This window comes from Ranitomeya imitator, chromosome 2 (genome assembly GCF_032444005.1).
Source record: "Ranitomeya imitator isolate aRanImi1 chromosome 2, aRanImi1.pri, whole genome shotgun sequence".
NCBI lineage: Eukaryota > Metazoa > Chordata > Amphibia > Anura > Dendrobatidae > Ranitomeya > Ranitomeya imitator.
Genome location: NC_091283.1, coordinates 614,861,059 through 614,882,873, shown reverse-complemented (window position 1 = coordinate 614,882,873; position 21,815 = coordinate 614,861,059). Strand labels below are relative to the sequence as shown.

General features: G+C 42.5%; 1 protein-coding gene across 2 annotated transcripts in view; it reads left to right on the top strand.

Moving 5' to 3' along the window:
* Positions 1-1,197: 1,197 nt before the first annotated feature.
* The window catches only part of CA10 (carbonic anhydrase 10), a 471,816-nt gene continuing 451,198 nt past the window's right edge, over positions 1,198-21,815 (top strand). The window contains exons 1-2 of one of the 2 annotated variants that reach the window (XM_069752501.1): positions 1,198-1,334; positions 1,756-2,243. In XM_069752501.1, coding sequence (XP_069608602.1) covers positions 2,183-2,243 — 61 coding nt within the window. In that variant the 5' untranslated portion in view covers positions 1,198-1,334; positions 1,756-2,182. Of the gene's footprint in view, positions 1,335-1,355; positions 2,244-21,815 lie in introns of those variants that run through there. The other variant, XM_069752500.1, reaches the window with a different exon arrangement.

The window sequence follows — 21,815 nt, the reverse complement described above, 5'->3', positions numbered from 1 at the left end:
GTAGAGACCTGCAGAACATTTCTGTAAATGATCAGCAGCTCACACTCTAGTCTGGCACAGGAGTTGTTAATGAACAGCGAGCAGCCTTGTAGTGTAGAGCCGCACGCACAGCAGGCAGAACCGCACAGGTAGCCTGAAGTGCAGAGCATTTAGCTGCAGGTGCAGAGCAGTGCACTGCATGTAGATGAAGTGTATAGCAGCACAGATATGGAAGAGCTCAGCGCAGAATGTTTCAGCAACAGAACGGAAAATGATGGCAGCAGCTGCAGAGCGAGAACAGCGCAGAGCATTTTAGCAGCAGTACATGACCCACAGTATATCATAATCTCAGCACTGATGCAAAGCAGTATACGAATGACAGGGTATAAACACTAAGTACAGTGCAGAGCATTTTAGCAGCAGTGTATGAATGACACCAAGTACAGTGCAGAGCATTTTAGCAGCAGAGGGTGAAGTACATGGTATAGGCATACACTCCAGTGCAGAGCATTTTAGCAGCAGAGGGTGAAGTACATGGTATAGGCATACACTCCAGTGCATAGCATTTTAGCAGCAGCAGTGGAGTCCGTGGCATGAGAGTATTGATCCTAGGTGCAGTAGTTACATGACAGCGCATCTCAGCATAGATGACTTAGAGTGCAGAGCCTGTTACCCGGCTGCAGAGCCTGTTACCCAGCTGCAGAGCCTGTTACCCAGTTGCAGAGCTTTTCACCCAGTTGCAGAGCCTGTTACCCAGCTGCAGAGCCTGTTACCCAGCTGCAGAGCATGTTACCCAGCTGCAGAGCCTGTTACACAGTTGCAGAGCTTTTCACCCAGTTGCAGAGCCTGTTACCCAGCTGCAGAGCCTGTTACCCAGCTGCAGAGCTTGTTACCCAGCTGCAGAGCTTTTTACCCAGCTGCAGAGCCCGTTACCCAGCTGCAGAGCCTGTTACCCAGCTGCAGAGCCTGTTACCCAGCTGCAGAGCCTGTTACCCAGCTGCAGAGCTTTTTACCCAGCTGCAGAGCCCGTTACCCAGCTGCAGAGCCCGTTACCCAGCTGCAGAGCCCGTTACCCAGCTGCAGAGCCTGTTACCCAGCTGCAGAGCCAGTCGCCTCGTCCCGTTGCAAGTTGCCAGCAGAGCACTGGCCTTAGGGTTGCCCTGCTCCAGTAGTGACCGGCGGCGCCCCCCAGCGGCAGCAGAGCACAGCGCAGCCTCTGACGGTGGTGACAGCCAGCATGAGCGGCGAGTGTCCCTGCTGAGCGGGAATGTGGAGCACACTGCCCTGCCAGCCTCACCAGTAGCCCCCCCCCCCAGCAGTGTGGGCATAGGGGGAAGCAGCAGCCAGCACCTCGGGTAAGTTCTGTGCCTTTCATTGCATGCAGAAGAGCTGGCATTAGAGACAGGACCTTCCTTCACCCCGTGCAGCCCCTAACTACCCCACAGTACTGGGGGGAGTGCCCCGGCTGCCATAGTCCGTGTGCTCAGTGTCCTGCAGCCATTATTTGTGCTCCGCTGTGGTATATAGCATGGGGCGGACATGCAGAGCACCTGAAGTGTCGAGGATGGCGCGGGCGCTGCGCGCTGCCCGGGTCCGAGCAGTGAGTGGTGTCGGAGCGCCCCCTGCCGCCCCAGCGTGGAGAGACAGTCTCCAGAAATGAGAAAGCTTTCAATACTCTGCAGCAGTCAGTCACATAGCATCACACTGCTGCTCCTGGGATATTCCTTTACTATTTGCCTTTCTCTTCCCTCCATATTATTTCTCTTTTTACTGCAGGAAGAATAAAACTATTCCAGGATGTCTGTGGGAACTACATTGTGCGGATAAACTAAGAGCTTACTGTCCACCCTTGGGGAACGACTACACGGATAATGATCTCGCTGGTCAACTAGTAATTTAGCCGTATTTTACCGCCTCGCTCGGAGAAGATCTGGCTCCGGAGATTACCTTTATTGGCTTTTTTCTCTTTTTTTTCTATTGTCTTGTGCGTTGTTTCCTCTTATTACCATTTCCTTTTGGCTTTCATGGGGAGAACGGAATCAAGTTAAGATCCTTGGCTGGATTTTTTAATTTTTTTTTATTTGGGACATGTGTAAACATATTTGGAAAATCCCTTCAGGCACAGAGGGACCGTCGCTGATCCATTGGGAAGTGTTGTATTGATCGTTCCTCCGAGTGATGCAGGTGGTATGAAAATCGTAGAATGGAAATTGTTTGGGAGGTGTTTTTTTTCCTTCAAGCAAATTTCATCGTTTGCATGTCAGGTATGGGCACGCTCCTTTCTATATGTTCTGTTTCCGATACCGTTTTCTACAGCCCTTACGCTTGTCAAGTGGGTGAGAACAGGATCTGATCAGATTCCGAGCCTCCGATTTCTGGGGAATCGCCAAAGTGCATTTTCTGGGCAACCTACATAGACTGTGCCTTGTGCTATTAAGGTATTTAGTTGTGAATATGTGGAAAAATCTAGACAGTAGGAGACACAATAATTAACCTTAGTCTACAGAGAGATAAGAAGATCCATACCTAATTGATGCTGTGGATTACATAAGTTATGGAAAGATGGAGATCTACAGTCCGTACATATCTCTATGATTATACAATCCGTCCCTTGTATTAGACATATATTTGTCGATTTGCTTTTTTTTAACTCCAATATTCAGGCGAATTTATTGTCTTACCCATGGCGGAGATTCAGGTGTATAACCAAAATGCAATGGATGATGTGAATAATTTATCCAGCCCCCCCAGGAGACGACCACAATTGTAGGGTCTCCATGGTAGAAATTAGACTACAACTCCCAGGAATTGTATAAGTTGGGTTGAAGGGGGGGAGTTGTGCTTAAAAAAAACAGATTGGATTAACGAACACCACATAGTTGGATTGGTTCCAAGATTTAGGATGAGTGGGGTATTAGAGTTTTTAGTTATTTCTACCGAGCGTCATTGCCAAAGGGGATCTAAGTGCATTGAGTTGTACATGGAGTGCTTTCAGAAAGGCAGTGGATTAGGAGAACTTTCACTGATACGGCTGGCATTGTGCAGTAATTCTGTGAAATTCCGATAACTTGGACGTGATCAGAAGTCAGAAAAAAAAAGAAATGATTTCTTTTTATTTATTCACGTACGTTTTCTTACACTTGGCTTTTTATGTTGGCCCTTTTTTTATTTCACTATCTATAACATCAGTACTGGAATTGACTGCTTCTAGGGCATAGCTAATGCAGAGTATAGCTTACGGATTGTAATGTAGCTTTCAATCACTTCTCCTCTGACAGTTGCCTAATCACTGATACACTCTATCATTCACTCACCGACACACTGTCACGACAAAGGCGAAAGACTTGTGTAGTGCACCCTATGTGAAAACACTGCCTTCGGCTTTCAGGGTCAGTGGACACATATGTTAAGCACAGCACTGCTATGATTATGGCCCATCTGTGCATCCAATATGGAATTTTTCAGCACACTGTCATTGAGATAGCACTAGCAAGCATCATTAATTCTCATTTCTGGGCTAAATGCAACCTTTTTATTTTATATTTTTACTTTTTATACAGAATTTTTAAATTGTATATAATATATATATATTATATATATATATATATATTATATATGTCATTTATTATTATTATTATTATTATTATTATTATTTTGAGTATTTTCTTATTAACCTAACAGGTGCTTGTGTTCCAGATGTATCACCCACTAATGGCATCCATTAAATTGCCAACAGGGATTTTTAACCAGAACTCTCTGACCCGTACATGCTCCTTCTATCCTCTCGGTCTGTGTAAGGGTATGTTCACAAAAGGAATTTGTCCGTTTCTGCCGTAGACGTTTGTCTCATTTCTGAATAAAAAAAAACTGGAAACATTTTTTTATCCTATTTCTAAATAAAAATCAAAAATTACACGTGAATAAATACGGTAATAGGTTTTGAGATATGACAAAAAAAACCCTAAAAATATTTGATCAATGAGCCAATTTCCCTTTTTTCCAGGAAAGAATTTTTAAAGTCTATTACAGTATGTGGGAGATAAAATGCTATTATTGTGTATAATGGCAAAAATTCCTTTTACACTCTGGCAAGTTTTTTTTTTCAAAATCTCATACCAGTTCTCCTCGCCTGCTCCCTAAGAAGTTTACAAACCCATAATTGCTATAACATCCCCGCCCCCTTCAATTTGGCCAAAATATCCTCATGACGCACCGCCAACTCTTCTCCTCAACATGGGTGGCCGCGGGGAGGCCACATTCATCCGGCATATCGGTTGTTGGGTCTGATCGGTTTCAGAGTCTGAACATATAATTCTACATGCAATATTTTCTGATCTGGCTGAAGACGATGGACCAGTGCAAACCTTGTCATCAGATGGTCTGGCTATGACTTCTACATTGACTGTCTTTAAATTCTGAAGAAGATGGACTAGTGCAGACCTTGTCATCAGATGGTCTGGCTATGACTTCTACATTGACTGTCTTTAAATTCTGAAGAAGATGGACTAGTGCAGACCTTGTCATCAGATGGTCTGGCTATGACTTCTATATTGACTGTCTTTAAATTCTGAAGATGGACCAGTGCAGACCTTGACATCAGATGGTCTGGCTCTGACTTCTACATTGACTGTCTTTAAATTCTGAAGAAGATGGACCAGTGCAGACCTTGTCATCAGATGGTCTGGCTATGACTTCTACATTGTCTTTAAATTCCCCCCCAACACCACTCATAAATCAATAGTAGCAGTGAAGATCAGAAACGTAATATATTAGAGTAATCTGTTTCTTTCTCCTCTTTTATTCTTGAATTCATGGATAAAATTTGTCTTCGGTGAAGACGGATTTTCAGATCACTGAGGAATCAGATGACAACTGCTGTTTATAAAAGTCTATGGAGAGGGGAGAGGAGTAGGGTGGAGCTGGAGACAAGCAAGTTCACCTGAAACAACAATTACATTTTGAAAAAAATACTTGAAAACAGGAAATTTGGCTTTCTTTGAAATCTAAATATGGAGCTACTTTAGTGTTGAATTTCTAGTTTCTATTTTTCTTACTTGTTCTGGATCAACTACAACTATTGTGCTGTCACTGTTAGGCATCGTATCAAATTCAAAGACTGTAAGTGTGTTTGTAATTATAGATATAGATTTTTTCTGTATATTTTGTACAGTGTGCATAGCTGGGGGTTCCAAAGGTAAAAACTAAACTGCGCATTCAGCCTTCATATAGTCTCACGTAGAGTCCTTATGGTTCAGCATTCCTATGTACGGTACCGCTATTACGCTATTAAGCGCTGTATCCTCCTATTGCTATTAAAATACGTCATCTGATCAAATATTTTAACTTAAGGTGAAGTAGACATAAAAAACACACAGAAATCCAGAAATCGAGTTCACTTTTGTAAAAAATAGCCCTTCTTGCTTCTAGATATTCCTTGAAGTTTCATTAATTTCTTGCCTAATCATAGGTATGGTTTAGGGTCATGTACAATCTGCCCTTGTATATCTATTTCCACCTATGAAAAATGGTGCATAAATGCTAACCAAGAAAATAAAAAATGTGCTCAATTTGTACAATTCTTGTGTTTTTCTTCCTTTAAGCTCAATATATAAAAAAAATCTGTTTTTATAGGTGAAAATTAAAAAAAAAATAGTATTTCCTTAATGTACATGGTAATAAAAAACGTCTGCAATAAATATTCCAACGTTACCTCAGTAATATTGTCTGCACTCATCAGTATCCAACTTGGGGAGACAACCCAAAAGGACAAAAAAAATCTACTGCTAGAGCTGAAGAAATAGTGCCTCATCCTGATGTCATAGAAGCACGTGTGTGCGCCATCCATGTTTTTCATGGCTAGAATACGTACGTATTCTAGAATATGGTGCAGTTCATATCTCCATTTTTTTGTCCATAAAAAGATCATAGAGACATCCATTTTTGAACTAAGTCATTGATCAAAATCACCCGTTGAAGATTATGGGTCCATGAAAATCACAGTCAGCACGCAAATGCTATCCGTGTGCAATCCGCATGCTGTCTCTTTATAACATTGTAACGGGTAAGAGAAGCAATTTAACTTTTTTCGCAGAGAAAATCATTGATGTTAAAATCTGACACTGACCAAATATTGGTGTCTCATCAGATCACATGAAATTGGTCCGTTTTTCACGTACAAGAAAAATCCTTGAGATCTAAATATCAGTAACAATTTACTTAATGTGAAATATCAGCATAAAAGGAAACCTACAATTTTCTGTCTGGGGTCTGCTACTGGAAAATAAAAAATTGGATACAACCCACAGTATCTCACTTAGTATGTTTGCTATTAGTCTAGCATAAAAAATTGGGGGAAATTCCTGATTCAGCGACTGTCCAACTCCACCAAGAATTGGCTTCATAGTGTTTATTTCTGTTTTTTAAAGCTTGTTCTCGAAGGTCTTGATGAGAAGGTTTGCTCGAGTCAGATGCTCCTGATTCATGAAGATCACTGGATGCTGGAGTAAGACTTGTGGCGTAACAAATGGCGCTATTTATCATTAATTTGGCAGAGCTGGGAGAAACTAGGGTGAAGATGCCAGAAGATGCCAAGGTGCTCCAAGTTGTGCCTACATTTTGTGACTTTTCAAAGCTTTTATGCTGGAAATCTGGTGTAAACGTTTTGATGAATTGGGCCAAAAAGTTCAATGAAACTGACTTTAAATGGCCCACGTGATACAACAACATGGATATCTATGCCCCCAGAAAAAGTGACTGTGAAACATGCGTTGGGGTGAGGGGGAAGCACCATCTTATTCCGGCTTTAACCTTAGGTACTGTACTTGGCTACTTGTCATGCATTCACATTCTTCTACCTGCTATTAGTGCATGTGCATTCTGATCTTTACCTGCCACTAGTGCATATATATTTTGATTTTTAGATATTATTATTATTATTATATGTTATAGCGCCATTTATTCCATGGCGCTTTACATGTAAGGATGGGTATACATAATAAAAACAAGTACAATAATCTTAAACAATACAAGTCATAACTGGTACAGGAGGAGAGAGAACCCTGCCCGCGAGGGCTCACAATCTACAATCTATCTGGGATATCTGTTATCCCCGCTTTGCATTCGTATCTATGGGCTGTATGACAAATATATTATCATTGATTGTTTATTATTTTTATTAGCCAATTGTTATGAATTCTACAGTCTTCACAGATTTTATATACTGGGTTGTTTGCACTTGCATTCTTTTCATCTACCATCAATTTTTTGATATATGCATTGGATATTTAGTTGCTAGAGATAGTTTCTGCTTTTTTTGCAGATTTACTTGTGATACATATGATAGGCACATTGTTATATATATTATTATTTATTTGATCGGCCATCTGATGTCACTGTATATCTGCAACTTTTTCAGATCCCTTATACTGTGTCAATTGTTATAGCACTTATATACTATATATTTTTATATACTTACATGATATTGTTTTCCCCCTTCTGGGCACTTTGTCTTTTAACCTATATGTATTTTTAATTAATACTAATAAAATTTAATTTTTTATCTGGCCTTTTGCTTACTTCATCAGCCATTGGTATGAAAGTATAAATCTTGTGTAAAATCTGATATGAAGTACTAGGTATCATTTTTCTTGGGCATACTTCGATAAATTAACACGGATATCTAGCCTAGCCAATGAACCCCTTAGATTTTATACTTTTTAAAATAAAAAACAATTTAAGAAAATGTTGAAATATTATTGGTTTATTTAAAAAAAAATTAATTGATAAATAGTAGAGATGATCAAATCTATTCAAATGGAATTTAATTCTACTTTAATATTATAATAAATTCCGCATTTGCCAAAATTCCACGTGAGCCACTCTTCACTGTCACCTCTCCAGTCCTCACCATATCATCTTATCACCGCCACAAGCACTGAAATCAATAGACCTCTTACACTGAAACGGGTCTTCCGGCTCTGATAAGTCCTGGGATGGTTCTGCACCTTGTGACCTTTCTCATACCTGTGCATAACCCTCCTGGGCTTCATCAAAGCTTGAAGTCATGGCCTAGCACGAATCCAGTATTCATGGTGGTGATAAGAAGACGAGGAGAAGACCGGACGGTTGACGATGAGGAGCGGAGGAACCGGAGAGGCGAGCGGTAAGGTGAGTATATTTATTTTTTACATCTTAAATTTATAATGCAATAGGGTCTCGAGAACCTAGGTAATAATATGGTAGATTTAAATCATGGAGAATAACTTCTCCGTGAGCCTAATTTTTCAGGAAAATCTGTGAGAACAGGCGAATTCAAGTTTTGACTGATGCACTCATCTCTAATATATATTGAATTATATTTTATTGTTTAAGGAAGACCAAGTAGCTAAGACTCCTGATGTAGATTTTCTAAATGGTTTTTTATTTCTTTTTTTCTTTCTATCATATGGTATCTCAGATATCATAGAGCCATTGACTATCAGTATATCATCACTGCGGCCCCTTAAGCCTGAGGTTCATGAGCAGTCCCAATTAGGATCTCTACTTTTTATCATGAGAATACCTGTTATGTAGCTTGGCGTCTTTTGTGCGGACTACAAATCACTTGTTAAAAAATAAGTAAGGGAATACCAAGCTGATTTATGCTGATATAAAGCAGCTGCTACTAAGGTATAGCCATTAATAATGTACATGACAGTGTCTCTATATATTTTAGGTTTTAACTTCTGTAAACATTAGATCTAAGTCCCTACAATGAATGGGAAGAGTTCCTTGGAAGATAAACGGAGATGCTTCCTTGCATTGATGGGGGATGCAGTCACATGATAAATGAAGATGTTTCATTGTAAACCCAACTGGGAATGGTTTAATTAATTACTAGGGAATTGATTCTTGTAGTAACATGGCATTCGTTCAGGTTGAGATACAGATGGCTTCACTTCATCAAGAGACAATTCATGTTCCTCATAAGAAGATATTTCTACATGCAATAAAATGGTCAAAGTTACTGGAAAGCATTTAATAATACATTTTACATTTCTGAAGATTATGCTTTGGTCATTATGATTTTTTTTGCTTTTTATTCTAAATCATTCTGAATGATATTACATCACATTGTGCTGAATATCCTAGTCCAGTGCAGCATAGAGGTAAAACACAAAGGAGGTACAATCATGGCCGCACTAAAATTGCACAAGTAATGACACAAGTAGAAGTCGGAACATACAATTGGAGAGAGAACACTGCTCGTTAATCATAAAAACGAGAGTGTGCGTGAAGCGTTAAATACAGGGTCCGATTCACTAAGCTTGTGCAATATTCAGACAGTGCTTAGACTCGACAGCCTGAATGTTTTGCTCCTCTATTTTCGTGCAATTCAATGCACCATTTACTCCCCCTTTCCAGCTTTTTCAAGCGATGTGAAAACATGGTTAGAAGCATACAGTCCTGGCCAAAGGTTTTGGCACCTTTGAAATTGTTCCAGAAATATTTCTCCCAGAAGATTATTGCAGTTACACTTGTTTTGTTATTTCATTTATTTCCTTTGTGTGTATTAGTAAAATAAAAAAAAAAACAGAGAAAAAAGGCAAATTGAACATAATTTCACACAAAACACCTGTCAAAATTCAAGCATGTGATGCTCGTTCAAATGCACCTGTGGCAAGTAACATGTGTGGGCAATATGAAAATCACACCTGATACCAGATGGAAACCAAACTCCAAAATCAAGCAGGAAATGAATTAAAAAAAGACAAAGCTTTGATGTACCCTAGATAAAAAGTAAAAAGATAAGATACACAAAAGGGTATGCCAGCAGTGAGCTTATCATCTGAGATTTCATGCACATTTTTCTGAGGAAAAGCTATAGCAGAAATTGACCAGCACTGCAGATTTAACAGCATGCCAGTGGATTTTCACAGCAAATTTTTAGTTGTTTTCACCCTTTGAAAAATTGTTGGAGAGATAACATGGTGGCTCAGTGATTGGCACTCTTGATATGGTGTGTTGTGGCCCTGGGTTCAAGAACCGCCAAGGACCACATCTATAAAGAAGCTCCAAGGACCACATCTATAAAGCGTTCTACCTGTTTTTGGGTTTCTTCCTACACTTGAGAGGTATATTAATAGGGAATTTAGATTGTGAGCCCTAATGGGCACAACAAATGAAAATGTCTGTGAAGAGCTGTGAAATATGGTGCTATGTAAGTAAAATGAATACCTAAGAAGCGCAATATTTATGACTGATGTAAGAAGCAAAGGTTGGAGGATTTTGTGTTCAATATGATTTGATCACCTGACCATATGTTCTCCATCCAAGTAAATTGGTCCCATTATGCTAATCATACTATGATCAGACTGTGATCAGATTTTCTCAGATGTGGAGAATTAAAAATAAAAGTTCCTCCATTTTCTCCATTCAGTCTGTCCATGAAAATCGAACCATACTCAGATGTTATCCAAGTATAATCCGATATTTTCCACGGAGCCATAGAGTTGAATGGGCCAATGCCATCCAATTATCAGAAGCAAATCGTGCATGCTACAATTTTTGTGCAGACCGCCTTGGTCCAAGAAAAAAGTCGGACATGTGCACATCCCCATAGAATAACTTTGAGATGAGTGCTATTCACCCAAACAACTGATTTGAGCTACAGTGTCATTTGCACGAGCCCTTAGTTTGGGCATTTTCTCTAGAATAATTCAGGTGGAATCTAGACTGTAGATGGGTGAGAAAAGGGACAATTATACAATTTAGAGTATTTGGCTATTTAGGATGTTTGGAAGACAATATGAAAATTGAGTAGTAGCTAGAGAAGATTGAGGGATCTGAGAAGTATGGTATTTTTTTAAGTCTGGAAAATATTTTGCTATATATGGATGTGGGAGAACCAGTTCCAGTAGAGACTGAAAAATTAATTTAACCATGGAAGAATTCTGAAATATTCAGAATAAGGTTGGAAAGGAATAGGATGAGGAAAATAGTCGGTAAGATGGAATTTGGAAATTGGGTAAAAAACATATTTTTGATTCTGCCATGAGGAGTCACGTAATCAATGTTGTACTATATAGAACCTCCATGTCAACACAGTATCGGTACCATGAGCCTTTGCATAAAAGTAATTTTTATATCTGCCCACTTTTCATCAATGTGAAGCTGGAAGTTTAAGAAGAGCAGTCAGTAAAGTAATTAGGAAAGTATTTGACTGTGTGTGCTCTGCATCAATGGCTACAATTAATGTCCCCCTTTCGGATTAGCTCTTTTAGTACGCCATATGGAGAGAACAGCGCACCTCCCAAATTACTTTATGCACAGAATAAGCTGTAGCTCATTTTCTCCTAAGATTCCTAGAAACAAAGTACCGCCAGATGTTAATATAGTCGCACTCTGTTTTCCCTTTAATAAATGGGCTCCTATATTGAGCCGCTTGAGTCTTCTGCAGCACCTGATCATACATTGGGTTTGGGTGTGATAGGTTTTTGTGCGCTAGAATTATTGCAATAGCTTTTTTTTTCGGCAGACAAGCATCTCTTCTATTTCCCATATTGGTAATTCCTTTGCAATTGGATATGTCTTTTCATCACAGATGACAGTGCTCATTGAACATTGTAAAGAATATTTTTCTGGAGAATAAAGATAAAATAAAGAGATGTACATTTTACATAGATTCTTATTTAGACCTAATTTATGCACACGTCGTAACCTCACTGTTCTGCGATTGCTCATCAAACAGCATTCAGATTGCTATGAAGCATCAAGAGCTTTGCAGAAATAAGAAATGAATCACTTCTTATTCATATGTTATGGTAAATTTGGAAATAACTTGCAAAAGAGAGGACTTTATGAAGTCGTATTCCGCCATTTCGTCTCTATCCGTTTTCTGATAGCTAGCCATAAAAATTTAGAGGAAAAGAAAGCTGGAATTTGTAACAGAAGGATGAGACGCAGTGCAACTATTTTTACAGTGTCTCTATATCTCTTACTAAGTGGATGCCTGGAATACAGGGAAGAACATAGTGCAGAAGGATTGCTGGATTATTGCTCTACATCTCCCTTCCCTCAAGAGAAAAGATCTTCAATTGTTCTATTTTTCTTTTCCTAATATTTCCAGAAAAAAGGGTGATGTGTCCCTTGTGGTCAACATTTTTTATATGGAAACAGTGTGGTGCTTGGTCGTTGGCTTGGGTTAATTTCAGCTAAAATGTCCATTGGTCATAGTGTCTATGGTATGTACAGTTTGCGAAAAAATATGTACTTATTACTGATCATTTTTCCTTTTGTACTATTTGTCATGGAAACAGTACAGCATAGTATACTGTATCCACAAAGCTTTAAAAAGATGACTTCTATTTAGCATACTTAATTAGCTCAGAATTAGCCATCTGCCAATGTAACCTCCAAGAATAGGAATCTAATTAATCTATAGTAACATACTAAGGTTGAAAAAAGGCACAAGTCTATTGAGTTCAATCTATTATCTTGCAGTGGTAATCCAGACTGGGCAAAGTCTGTTAGGATGTTAAAGGGTTATACCCAATTATTACCTAACTAGATGGTCGCCTGATTCTAACGCATCCGGTATTCTTGAATATGTATGTATGTACGTCGCGCTGTGAGTGAGGGTTAAATTCCTCGCCAATATCGCTGATTGGTTGCGCCCGGCTGGCCGATCAGCGAAGCGTGGTTCAAATCTGGTGCCAGTTCGCGGCCGGACTGTGCCAGTCGCTGATTGGTCGCGGCTGGTTGGGCACGACCAATGACCAAAGTGGTGTTTAAATACCGCGCCAATATCGCTGATTGGTCGTGGGCAGGCCGTGAGCTACCAATCACTGAAGCGGTGTTTAAATCCCACGCCAATATCGCTGATTGGTCGCGGCCAGCCGGGCACGACCAATGACCGAAGCGACATTTAAATACCGCGCCAATATCGCTAATTGGTCACGGCCGGCCATGCGCAACCAATCACTGAAGCGGTGTTTAAATCCCGTGCCAATATCGCTGATTGGTCGCGGCCTGCCAGGCGCGACCAGTCAGCGAAGCGTGGTTTAAATCCCACGTCAGTTCGCGGCTGGACTGCGTCTGTCGCTGATTGGTCGCAGGATGTCGGGGGTTCGGGGCGCTGGATGTCAGGGGTTCAGGATGCAGGATATATTACAGCCACGCAGTATATAACACAGCCACATAGTATATAGCACAGCCACGTAGTATATAGTACAGCCACGTAGTATATAGCACAGCACGTAGTATATAGCACAGCCACGCAGTATATAACACAGCCACATAGTATATAGCACAGCCACGTAGTATATAGCAGCCACGTAGTATATAGCGCAGCCATGTAGTATATAGCAGCCACGTATTATATAGCACAGCCATGTAGTATATAACACAGCCACGTAGTATATAGCACAGCCACATAGTATATAGCAGCCACGTAGTATATAGCACAGCCACGTAGTATATAGCAGCCATGTAGTATATAGCACAGCCACGTAGTATATAGAAAAGCCACGTAGTATGTAGCACAGCCACGTAGTATATAGCAGCCACATAGTATGTAGCACAGCCACGTGGTATATAGTAGTCATGTAGTATATAGCACAGCCACGTAGTATACAGTGCCTGTTGTGATTTCTGTGGTCAGGCTCCCTCCTGTGGTCATGAGTGGTACTTCGGCTGGTTCTGTCTATGGGCTTCCTCTGGTGGATGTGAGTGGGGCTGCGGCTTCTGAGTTTCCTTCCTCAGGTGACGAGGTTAAGTCATTAGGTGCTGCTCTATTTAACTCCACCTAGTCCTTTGTTCCTGGCCTCCAGTCAATGTTCCAGTATTGGCCTTGCTTTCTCCTGGATTGTTCCTGTGGCCTGTCTACTTTGCATGAGCTAAGTTTTGCTTATGTTATTTTGTTGCTATATTTCTGTCCAGCTTGCTATATTGGTTTTTCTTGCCTGCTGGAAGCTCTGAGACGCAGAGGGACCACCTCCGTACCGTTAGTCGGTGCGGAGGGTCTTTTTGTCCCCTCTGCGTGGTTGTTTGTAGGTTTTTGTGCTGACCGCAAAGTTATCTTTCCTATCCTCGTTCTATTCAGCAAGTCGGGCCTCACTTTGCTAAAATCTATTTCATCTCTGTGTTTGTATTTTCATCTTACTCACAGTCATTATATGTGGGGGGCTGCCTTTTCCTTTGGGGAATTTCTCTGAGGCAAGGTAGGCTTATTTTTCTATCTTCAGGGCTAGCTAGTTTCTCAGGCTTTGACGAGGCGCATAGGTTCGGGTCAGGAGCGCTCCACGGCTGCCTTTAGTGTGGTATTATAGGATCAGGGATTGCGGTCAGCAGAGTTCCCACGTCTCAGAGCTCGTCCTACGTTTATGTCTAAACAGGTCACTAGTGTGCTCTTAACCACTAGGTCCATTGTGGTTCTGAATCACCTGTTCATAACAGTACTGGAGGCCCAAAGTACTAATGCTTCTCAATAGAGGGAAAAGAGAAGTTCTGAGACCATTTTTTTTTCTTTGCACTGTGTTTTGTCTCTCTTTTCCCCTAGACATTTGGGTGGTTCAGAACACAGGTGTTGTGATGGACATTCAAGGTCTGTCCTCTTTGATGGATAATCTCGCTATAAGTGTACAGAATTTTCAAGATTTAGTGGTTCAGAATCCTATGTTAGAACCTAAAATTCCTATTCCTGAGTTATTTTCTGGAGATAGAGCTAAATTCCTGAATTTCAAAAATAATTGTAAACTATTTCTGGCTTTGAAGCCTCGCTCCTCTGGTGACCCTGTTCAACAAGTAAAGATCATTATTTCTTTATTACGCGGCGACCCTCAAGACTGGGCATTTTCCCTTGCGCCAGGAGATCCTGCATTATGTAATATTGATGCGTTTTTTCTGGCGCGGATTGCTGTATGATGAACCTAATTCAGTGGATCAGGCAGAGAAAAATTTGCTGGCTCTATGTCAGGGTCAGGATGAGGTAGAGATATATTGTCAGAAATTTAGGAAGTGGTCTGTGCTCACTCAATGGAATGAATGCGCGCTGGCAGCAATTTTCAGAAAGGGTCTCTCTGAAGCCCTTAAGGATGTCATGGTGGGATTTCCTATGCCTGCTGGTCTGAATGAGTCTATGTCTTTGGCTATTCAGATCGGTCGACGCTTGCGCGAGCGTAAAACTGTGCACCATTTGGCAGTATTATCTGAGCATGTACCTGAGCCTATGCAGTGCGATAGGACTTTGACCAGAGCTGAACGGAAAAAACACAGACGTCAGAATGGGCTGTGTTTTTATTGTGGTGATTCCACTCATGCTATCTCCGATTGTCCTAAGCGCACTAAGCGGTTTGCTAAATCTGCCACCATTGGTACTGTACATTCGAAATTTCTTTTGTCAGTTACTTTGATCTGCTCTTTGTCATCCTATTCCGTCATGGCATTTGTGGATTCAGGCGCTGCCCTGAACTTGATGGACTTTGACTAACTATGTTACTATGTTACTATGACTTGGAGTATGCTAGGCGCTGTGGGTTTTTCTTCGAGCCCTTGCAGCATCCTATTCCATTAAGAGGAATTGATGCTACGCCTTTGGCCAAGAATAAGCCTCAGTATTGGACCCAGCTGACCATGTGCATGGCTCCTGCGCATCGGGAGGATGTTCGCTTTTTGGTGTTACATAATCTGCATGATGTGGTCGTGTTGGGGTTGCCATGGCTACAAGTCCATAATCCAGTATTGGATTGGAAATCAATGTCTGTGTCCAGCTGGGGTTGTCAGGGGGTACATGGTGATGTTCCATTTCTGTCTATTTCGTCATCCACCCCTTCTGAGGTCCCAGAGTTCTTGTCAGATTACCAGGATGTATTTGATGAGCCCAAGTCCAGTGCCCTACCTCCGCATAGGGATTGTGATTGTGCTATCGATCTGATTCCTGGTAGTAAGTTTCCTAAAGGTCGACTGTTTAATTTGTCTGTACCTGAGCACGCCGCTATGCGGAGTTACGTAAAGGAATCCTTGGAGAAGGGTCATATTCGCCCGTCCTCATCACCATTGGGAGCGGGGTTCTTTTTTGTGGCCAAGAACGATGGTTCACTGAGACCCTATTGATTACCGCCTTCTAAATAAAATCACGGTCAAATTTCAGTACCCCTTGCCCTTGCTGTCTGATTTGTTCGCTCGGATTAAGGGGGCTAGTTGGTTCACCAAGATAGATCTTCGTGGTGCGTATAATCTTGTGCGTATTAAAAGGGGCGATGAATGGAAAACAGCATTTAATACGCCCGAGGGCCATTTTGAGTACCTGGTGATGCCATTCGGACTTTCTAATGCGCCATCAGTGTTTCAGTCCTTTATGCATGACATCTTCCGAGAGTACCTGGATAAATTCCTGATTGTATACTTGGATGATATTTTGGTCTTCTCGGATGATTGGGAGTCTCACGTGAAGCAGGTCAGAATGGTGTTCCAGATCCTGCGTGCAAATTCTTTGTTTGTGAAGGGGTCTAAGTGTCTCTTTGGTGTTCAGAAGATTTCATTTTTGGGTTTCATTTTTTCCCCTTCTACTATTGAGATGGACCCTGTTAAAGTTCGAGCCATTCACCATTGGACTCAGCCGACATCTCTGAAGAGTCTGCAAAAGTTCCTGGGCTTTGCTAATTTTTATCGTCGCTTCATCAATAATTTTTCTAGTATTGCTAAACCATTGACTGATTTAACCAAGAAGGGTGCTGATGTGGTCAATTGGTCTTCTGCTGCTGTGGAAGCTTTTCAAGAGTTGAAGCGTCGTTTTTCCTCTGCCCCTGTGTTGTGCCAGCCAGATGTTTCTCTCCCGTTCCAGGTCGAGGTTGATGCTTCTGAGATTGGAGCAGGGGCTGTTTTGTCGCAGAGAAGTTCTGATGGCTCGGTGATGAAGCCATGTGCCTTCTTTTCCAGGAAGTTTTCGCCTGCTGAGCGTAATTATGATGTTGGCAATCGTGAGCTGCTGGCCATGAAGTGGGCATTCGAGGAGTGGCGTCATTGGCTTGAAGGAGCTAAGCATCGCGTGGTGGTCTTGACTGATCACAAGAAATTGATTTATCTCGAGTCAGCCAAGCGGTTGAGTCCTAGACAGGCTCGTTGGTCACTGTTTTTCTCCCGTTTTGACTTTGTGGTTTCGTACCTTCCGGGCTCTAAAAATGTGAAGGCGGATGCCCTGTCTAGGAGTTTTGTGCCCGACTCTCCAGGATTGTCTGAGCCGGCGAGTGTTCTCAAGGAGGGGGTAATTTTGTCTGCCATCTCCCCTGATTTGCGGCGGGTGCTACAAAAATTTCAGGCTAATAGACCTGACCGTTGCCCAGCGGAGAAACTGTTTGTCCCTGATAAATGGACGAGTAGAGTTGTCTCTGAGGTTCATTGTTCGGTGTTGGCTGGTCATCCTGGAATCTTTGGTACCAGAGATTTCGTGGCTAGATCCTTTTGGTGGCCGTCTCTGTCGCGGGATGTGCGTTCATTTGTGCAGTCCTGTGGGATTTGTGCTCGGGCTAAGCCCTGCTGTTCTCGTGCCAGTGGGTTGCTTTTGCCCTTGCCAGTCCCGAAGAGGCCCTGGACACATATCTCTATGGATTTTATTTCGGATCTCCCCGTCTCTCAAAAAATGTCGGTCATTTGGGTTGTTTGTGATCGCTTTTCTAAAATGGTCCATTTGGTACCCTTGTCTAAATTGCCCTCCTCCTCTGATTTGGTGCCATTGTTCTTCCAGCATGTGGTTCGCTTACATGGCATTCCGGAGAACATCGTTTCTGACAGAGGTTCCCAGTTTGTGTCGAGGTTTTGTCGAGCTTTTTGTGCTAGGATGGGCATTGATTTGTCTTTTTCCTCGGCTTTCCATCCTCAGACAAATGGCCAGACTGAACGAACCAATCAGACCTTGGAAACATATCTGAGATGTTTTGTTTCTGCCGATCAGGATGATTGGGTGTCCTTTTTGCCTTTGGCTGAGTTCGCCCTTAATAATCGGGCCAGCTCGGCTACTTTGGTTTCGCCGTTTTTCTGCAATTCCGGCTTTCATCCTCGTTTCTCTTCAGGGCAGGTTAAGTCTTCTGATTGTCCTAGCGTGGATACTGTGGTGGATAGGTTGCAGCAGATTTGGACTCATGTGGTGGACAATTTGACATTGTCTCAGGAGAAGGCTCAGCGTTTCGCTAATCGCAGGCGCTGTGTGGGTCCCCGACTTCGTGTTGGGGATTTGGTTTGGTTGTCATCTCGTTATATCCCTATGAAAGTTTCTTCTCCTAAGTTTAAACCTAGTTTCATTGGTCCGTATAGGATTTCTGAGGTTCTTAATCCTGTGTCTTTTCGTTTGACCCTTCCAGCGTCTTTTTCCATCCATAACGTGTTCCATAGGTCATTGTTGCGGAGATACGTGGCACCTGTGGTTCCATCCGTTGATCCTCCTGCCCCGGTTTTGGTTGAGGGGGAGTTGGAGTATATAGTGGAGAAGATTTTGGATTCTCGTATTTCGAGACGGAAACTCCAGTACCTGGTTAAGTGGAAGGGTTATGGTCAGGAAGATAATTCCTGGGTCTTTGCCTCTGATGTTCATGCTGCCGATCTGGTTCGTGCCTTTCATTTGGCTCATCCTGGTCGACCTGGGGGCTCTGGTGAGGGTTCGGTGACCCCTCCTCAAGGGGGGGGTACTGTTGTGATTTCTGTGGTCAGGCTCCCTCCTGTGGTCATGAGTGGTACTTCGGCTGGTTCTGTCTATGGGCTTCCTCTGGTGGATGTGAGTGGGGCTGCGGCTTCTGAGTTTCCTTCCTCAGGTGACGGGGTTAAGTCATTAGGTGCTGCTCTATTTAACTCCACCTAGTCCTTTGTTCCTGGCCTCCAGTCAATGTTCCAGTATTGGCCTTGCTTTCTCCTGGATCGTTCCTGTGGCCTGTCTACTTTGCATGAGCTAAGTTTTGCTTATGTTATTTTGTTGCTATATTTCTGTCCAGCTTGCTATATTGGTTTTTCTTGCCTGCTGGAAGCTCTGAGACGCAGAGGGACCACCTCCGTACCGTTAGTCGGTGCGGAGGGTCTTTTTGTCCCCTCTGCGTGGTTGTTTGTAGGTTTTTGTGCTGACCGCAAAGTTATCTTTCCTATCCTCGTTCTATTCAGCAAGTCGGGCCTCACTTTGCTAAAATCTATTTCATCTCTGTGTTTGTATTTTCATCTTACTCACAGTCATTATATGTGGGGGGCTGCCTTTTCCTTTGGGGAATATCTCTGAGACAAGGTAGGCTTATTTTTCTATCTTCAGGGCTAGCTAGTTTCTCAGGCTTTGACGAGGCGCATAGGTTCGGGTCAGGAGCGCTCCACGGCTGCCTTTAGTGTGGTATTATAGGATCAGGGATTGCGGTCAGCAGAGTTCCCACGTCTCAGAGCTCGTCCTATGTTTATGTCTAAACAGGTCACTAGTGTGCTCTTAACCACTAGGTCCATTGTGGTTCTGAATCACCTGTTCATAACAAGTGCCTACAAGTAGTATTCAACCCCCTGCAGATTTAGCAGGTTTACACATTTGGAATTAACTTGGCATTGTGACATTTGGACTGTAGATCAGCCTGGAAGTGTGAAATGCACTGCAGCAAAAAAGAATGTTATTTCTTTGTTTATTTTTTTTTTAAATTGGGAAAAGTCTTTTCAGAGGGTCATTTATTATTCAACCCCTCAACCCACCAGCATTCTGTTTGGTTCCCCTAAAGTATTAAGAAGTAGTTCAGGCACAAAGAACAATGAGCTTCACATGTTTGGATTAATTATCTCTTTTTCCAGCCTTTTCTGACTATTTAAGACCCTCCCCAAACTTGTGAACAGCACTCATACCTGGTCAACATGGGAAAGACAAAGGAGCATTCCAAGGCCATCAGAGACAAGATCGTGGAGGGTCACAAGGCTGGCAAGGGGTACAAAACCCTTTCCAAGGAGTTGGGCCTACCTGTCTCCACTGTTGGGAGCATCATCCGGAAGTGGAAGGCTTATGGAACTACTGTTAGCCTTCCATGGCCTGGACAGCCTTTGAAAGTTTCCTCCCGGGCTGAGGCCAGGCTTGTCCGAAGAGTCAAGGCTAACCCAAGGACAACAAGGAAGGAGCTCCGGGAAGATCTCATGGCAGTGGGGACATTGGTTTCAGTCAATACCATAAGTAACGTACTCCACCGCAATGGTCTCCGTTCCAGATGAGCCCGTAAGGTACCTTTACTTTCAAAGCGTCATGTCAAGGCTCGTCTACAGTTTGCTCATGATCACTTGGAGGACTCTGAGACTGACTAGTTCAAGGTTCTCTGGTCTGATGAGACCAAGATCGAGATCTTTGGTGCCAACCACACACGTGACGTTTGGAGACTGGATGGCACTGCATACGACCCCAAGAATACCATCCCTACAGTCAAGCATGGTGGTAGCAGCATCATACTGTGGGGCTGTTTCTCAGCCAAGGGGCCTGGCCATCTGGTCCGCATCCATGGGAAGATGGATAGCACGGCCTACCTGGAGATTTTGGCCAAGAACCTCCGCTCCTCCATCAAGGATCTTAAGATGGGTCATCATTTCATCTTCCAACAAGACAACGACCCAAAGCACACAGCCAAGAAAACCAAGGCCTGGTTCAAGAGGCAAAAAATCAAGGTGTTGCAGTGGCCTAGTCAGTCTCCTGACCTTAACCCAATTGTAAACTTGTGGAAGGAGCTCAAGATTAAAGTCCACATGAGACACCCAAAGAACCTAGATAACTTGGAGAAGATCTGCATGGAGGAGTGGGCCAAGATAACTCCAGAGACCTGTGCCGACCTGATCAGGTCTTATAAAAGACGATTATTAGCTGTAATTGCAAACAAAGGTTATTCCACAAAATATTAAACCTAGGGGTTGAATAATAATTGACCCACACTTTTATGTTTAAAATTTATAAAAATTTAACTGAGCAACAAAACTTTTTGGTTTGTAAGATTTATGCATCTGTTAATAAATCCTGCTCTTGTTTGAAGTTTGAAGGCTCTAACTTATTTGCATCTTATTAAACCTGCTAAATCTGCAGGGGGTTGAATACTACTTGTAGGCACTGTATAGCAGCCACGTAGTATATAACACAGCCCATGCAGTATATAACACTGCCCACATAGTATATATCAGTCACACAGTATATAACACAGCCCACGTAGTATACAGCAGTGTGGGCACCATATCTCTGTTAAAAAAATAATTAAAATAAAAAATAGTTATATACTCACCCTCCGGCGTCCACCGAAGTTGTCCTGATGCGTGCAAGGCTGCTGCCAGCTTCCGTTCCCAGTGATGCATTCTGAAATTCCCCAGATGACTTAGCGGTCTCGCAAGACCGCTAAGTTATCTGGGTAATTTCGCAATGCATCTCTGGGAACGGAAGCTGGCGGCAGCCTCGCCGCTCGCGCGCATCGGTGGAAGGTGAGAACAGCACCATTTTTTATTTTTTTTAATTATTTTTAACATATCTTTTACTATTGATGCTGCATAGGCAGCATCAATAGTAAAAAGTTTGTCACACAGTGTTAATAGCAGCGTTAACAGACTGCGTTACACCGCGTTATGCCGCGGTGTAACGCAGTCGGTTTAATGGACTGCTAAAACGCTATGTGGGCGGCGGGCACTGACTGGGGGGGAGTATGGAGGGGGCATTGACAGCAGGGGAGTAGGGAGCGGCCATTTCGCGGCCGGACTGTGCCCGTCGCTGATTGGTCACAACCGTCTGGCCGCGACCAATCAGTGACTTGGGATTTCTGTGACAGACAGACAAACAGACGGAAGTGCCCCTTAGATGATTATATATATAGATGGGGAAGGTTTACTTGGAAATTTTT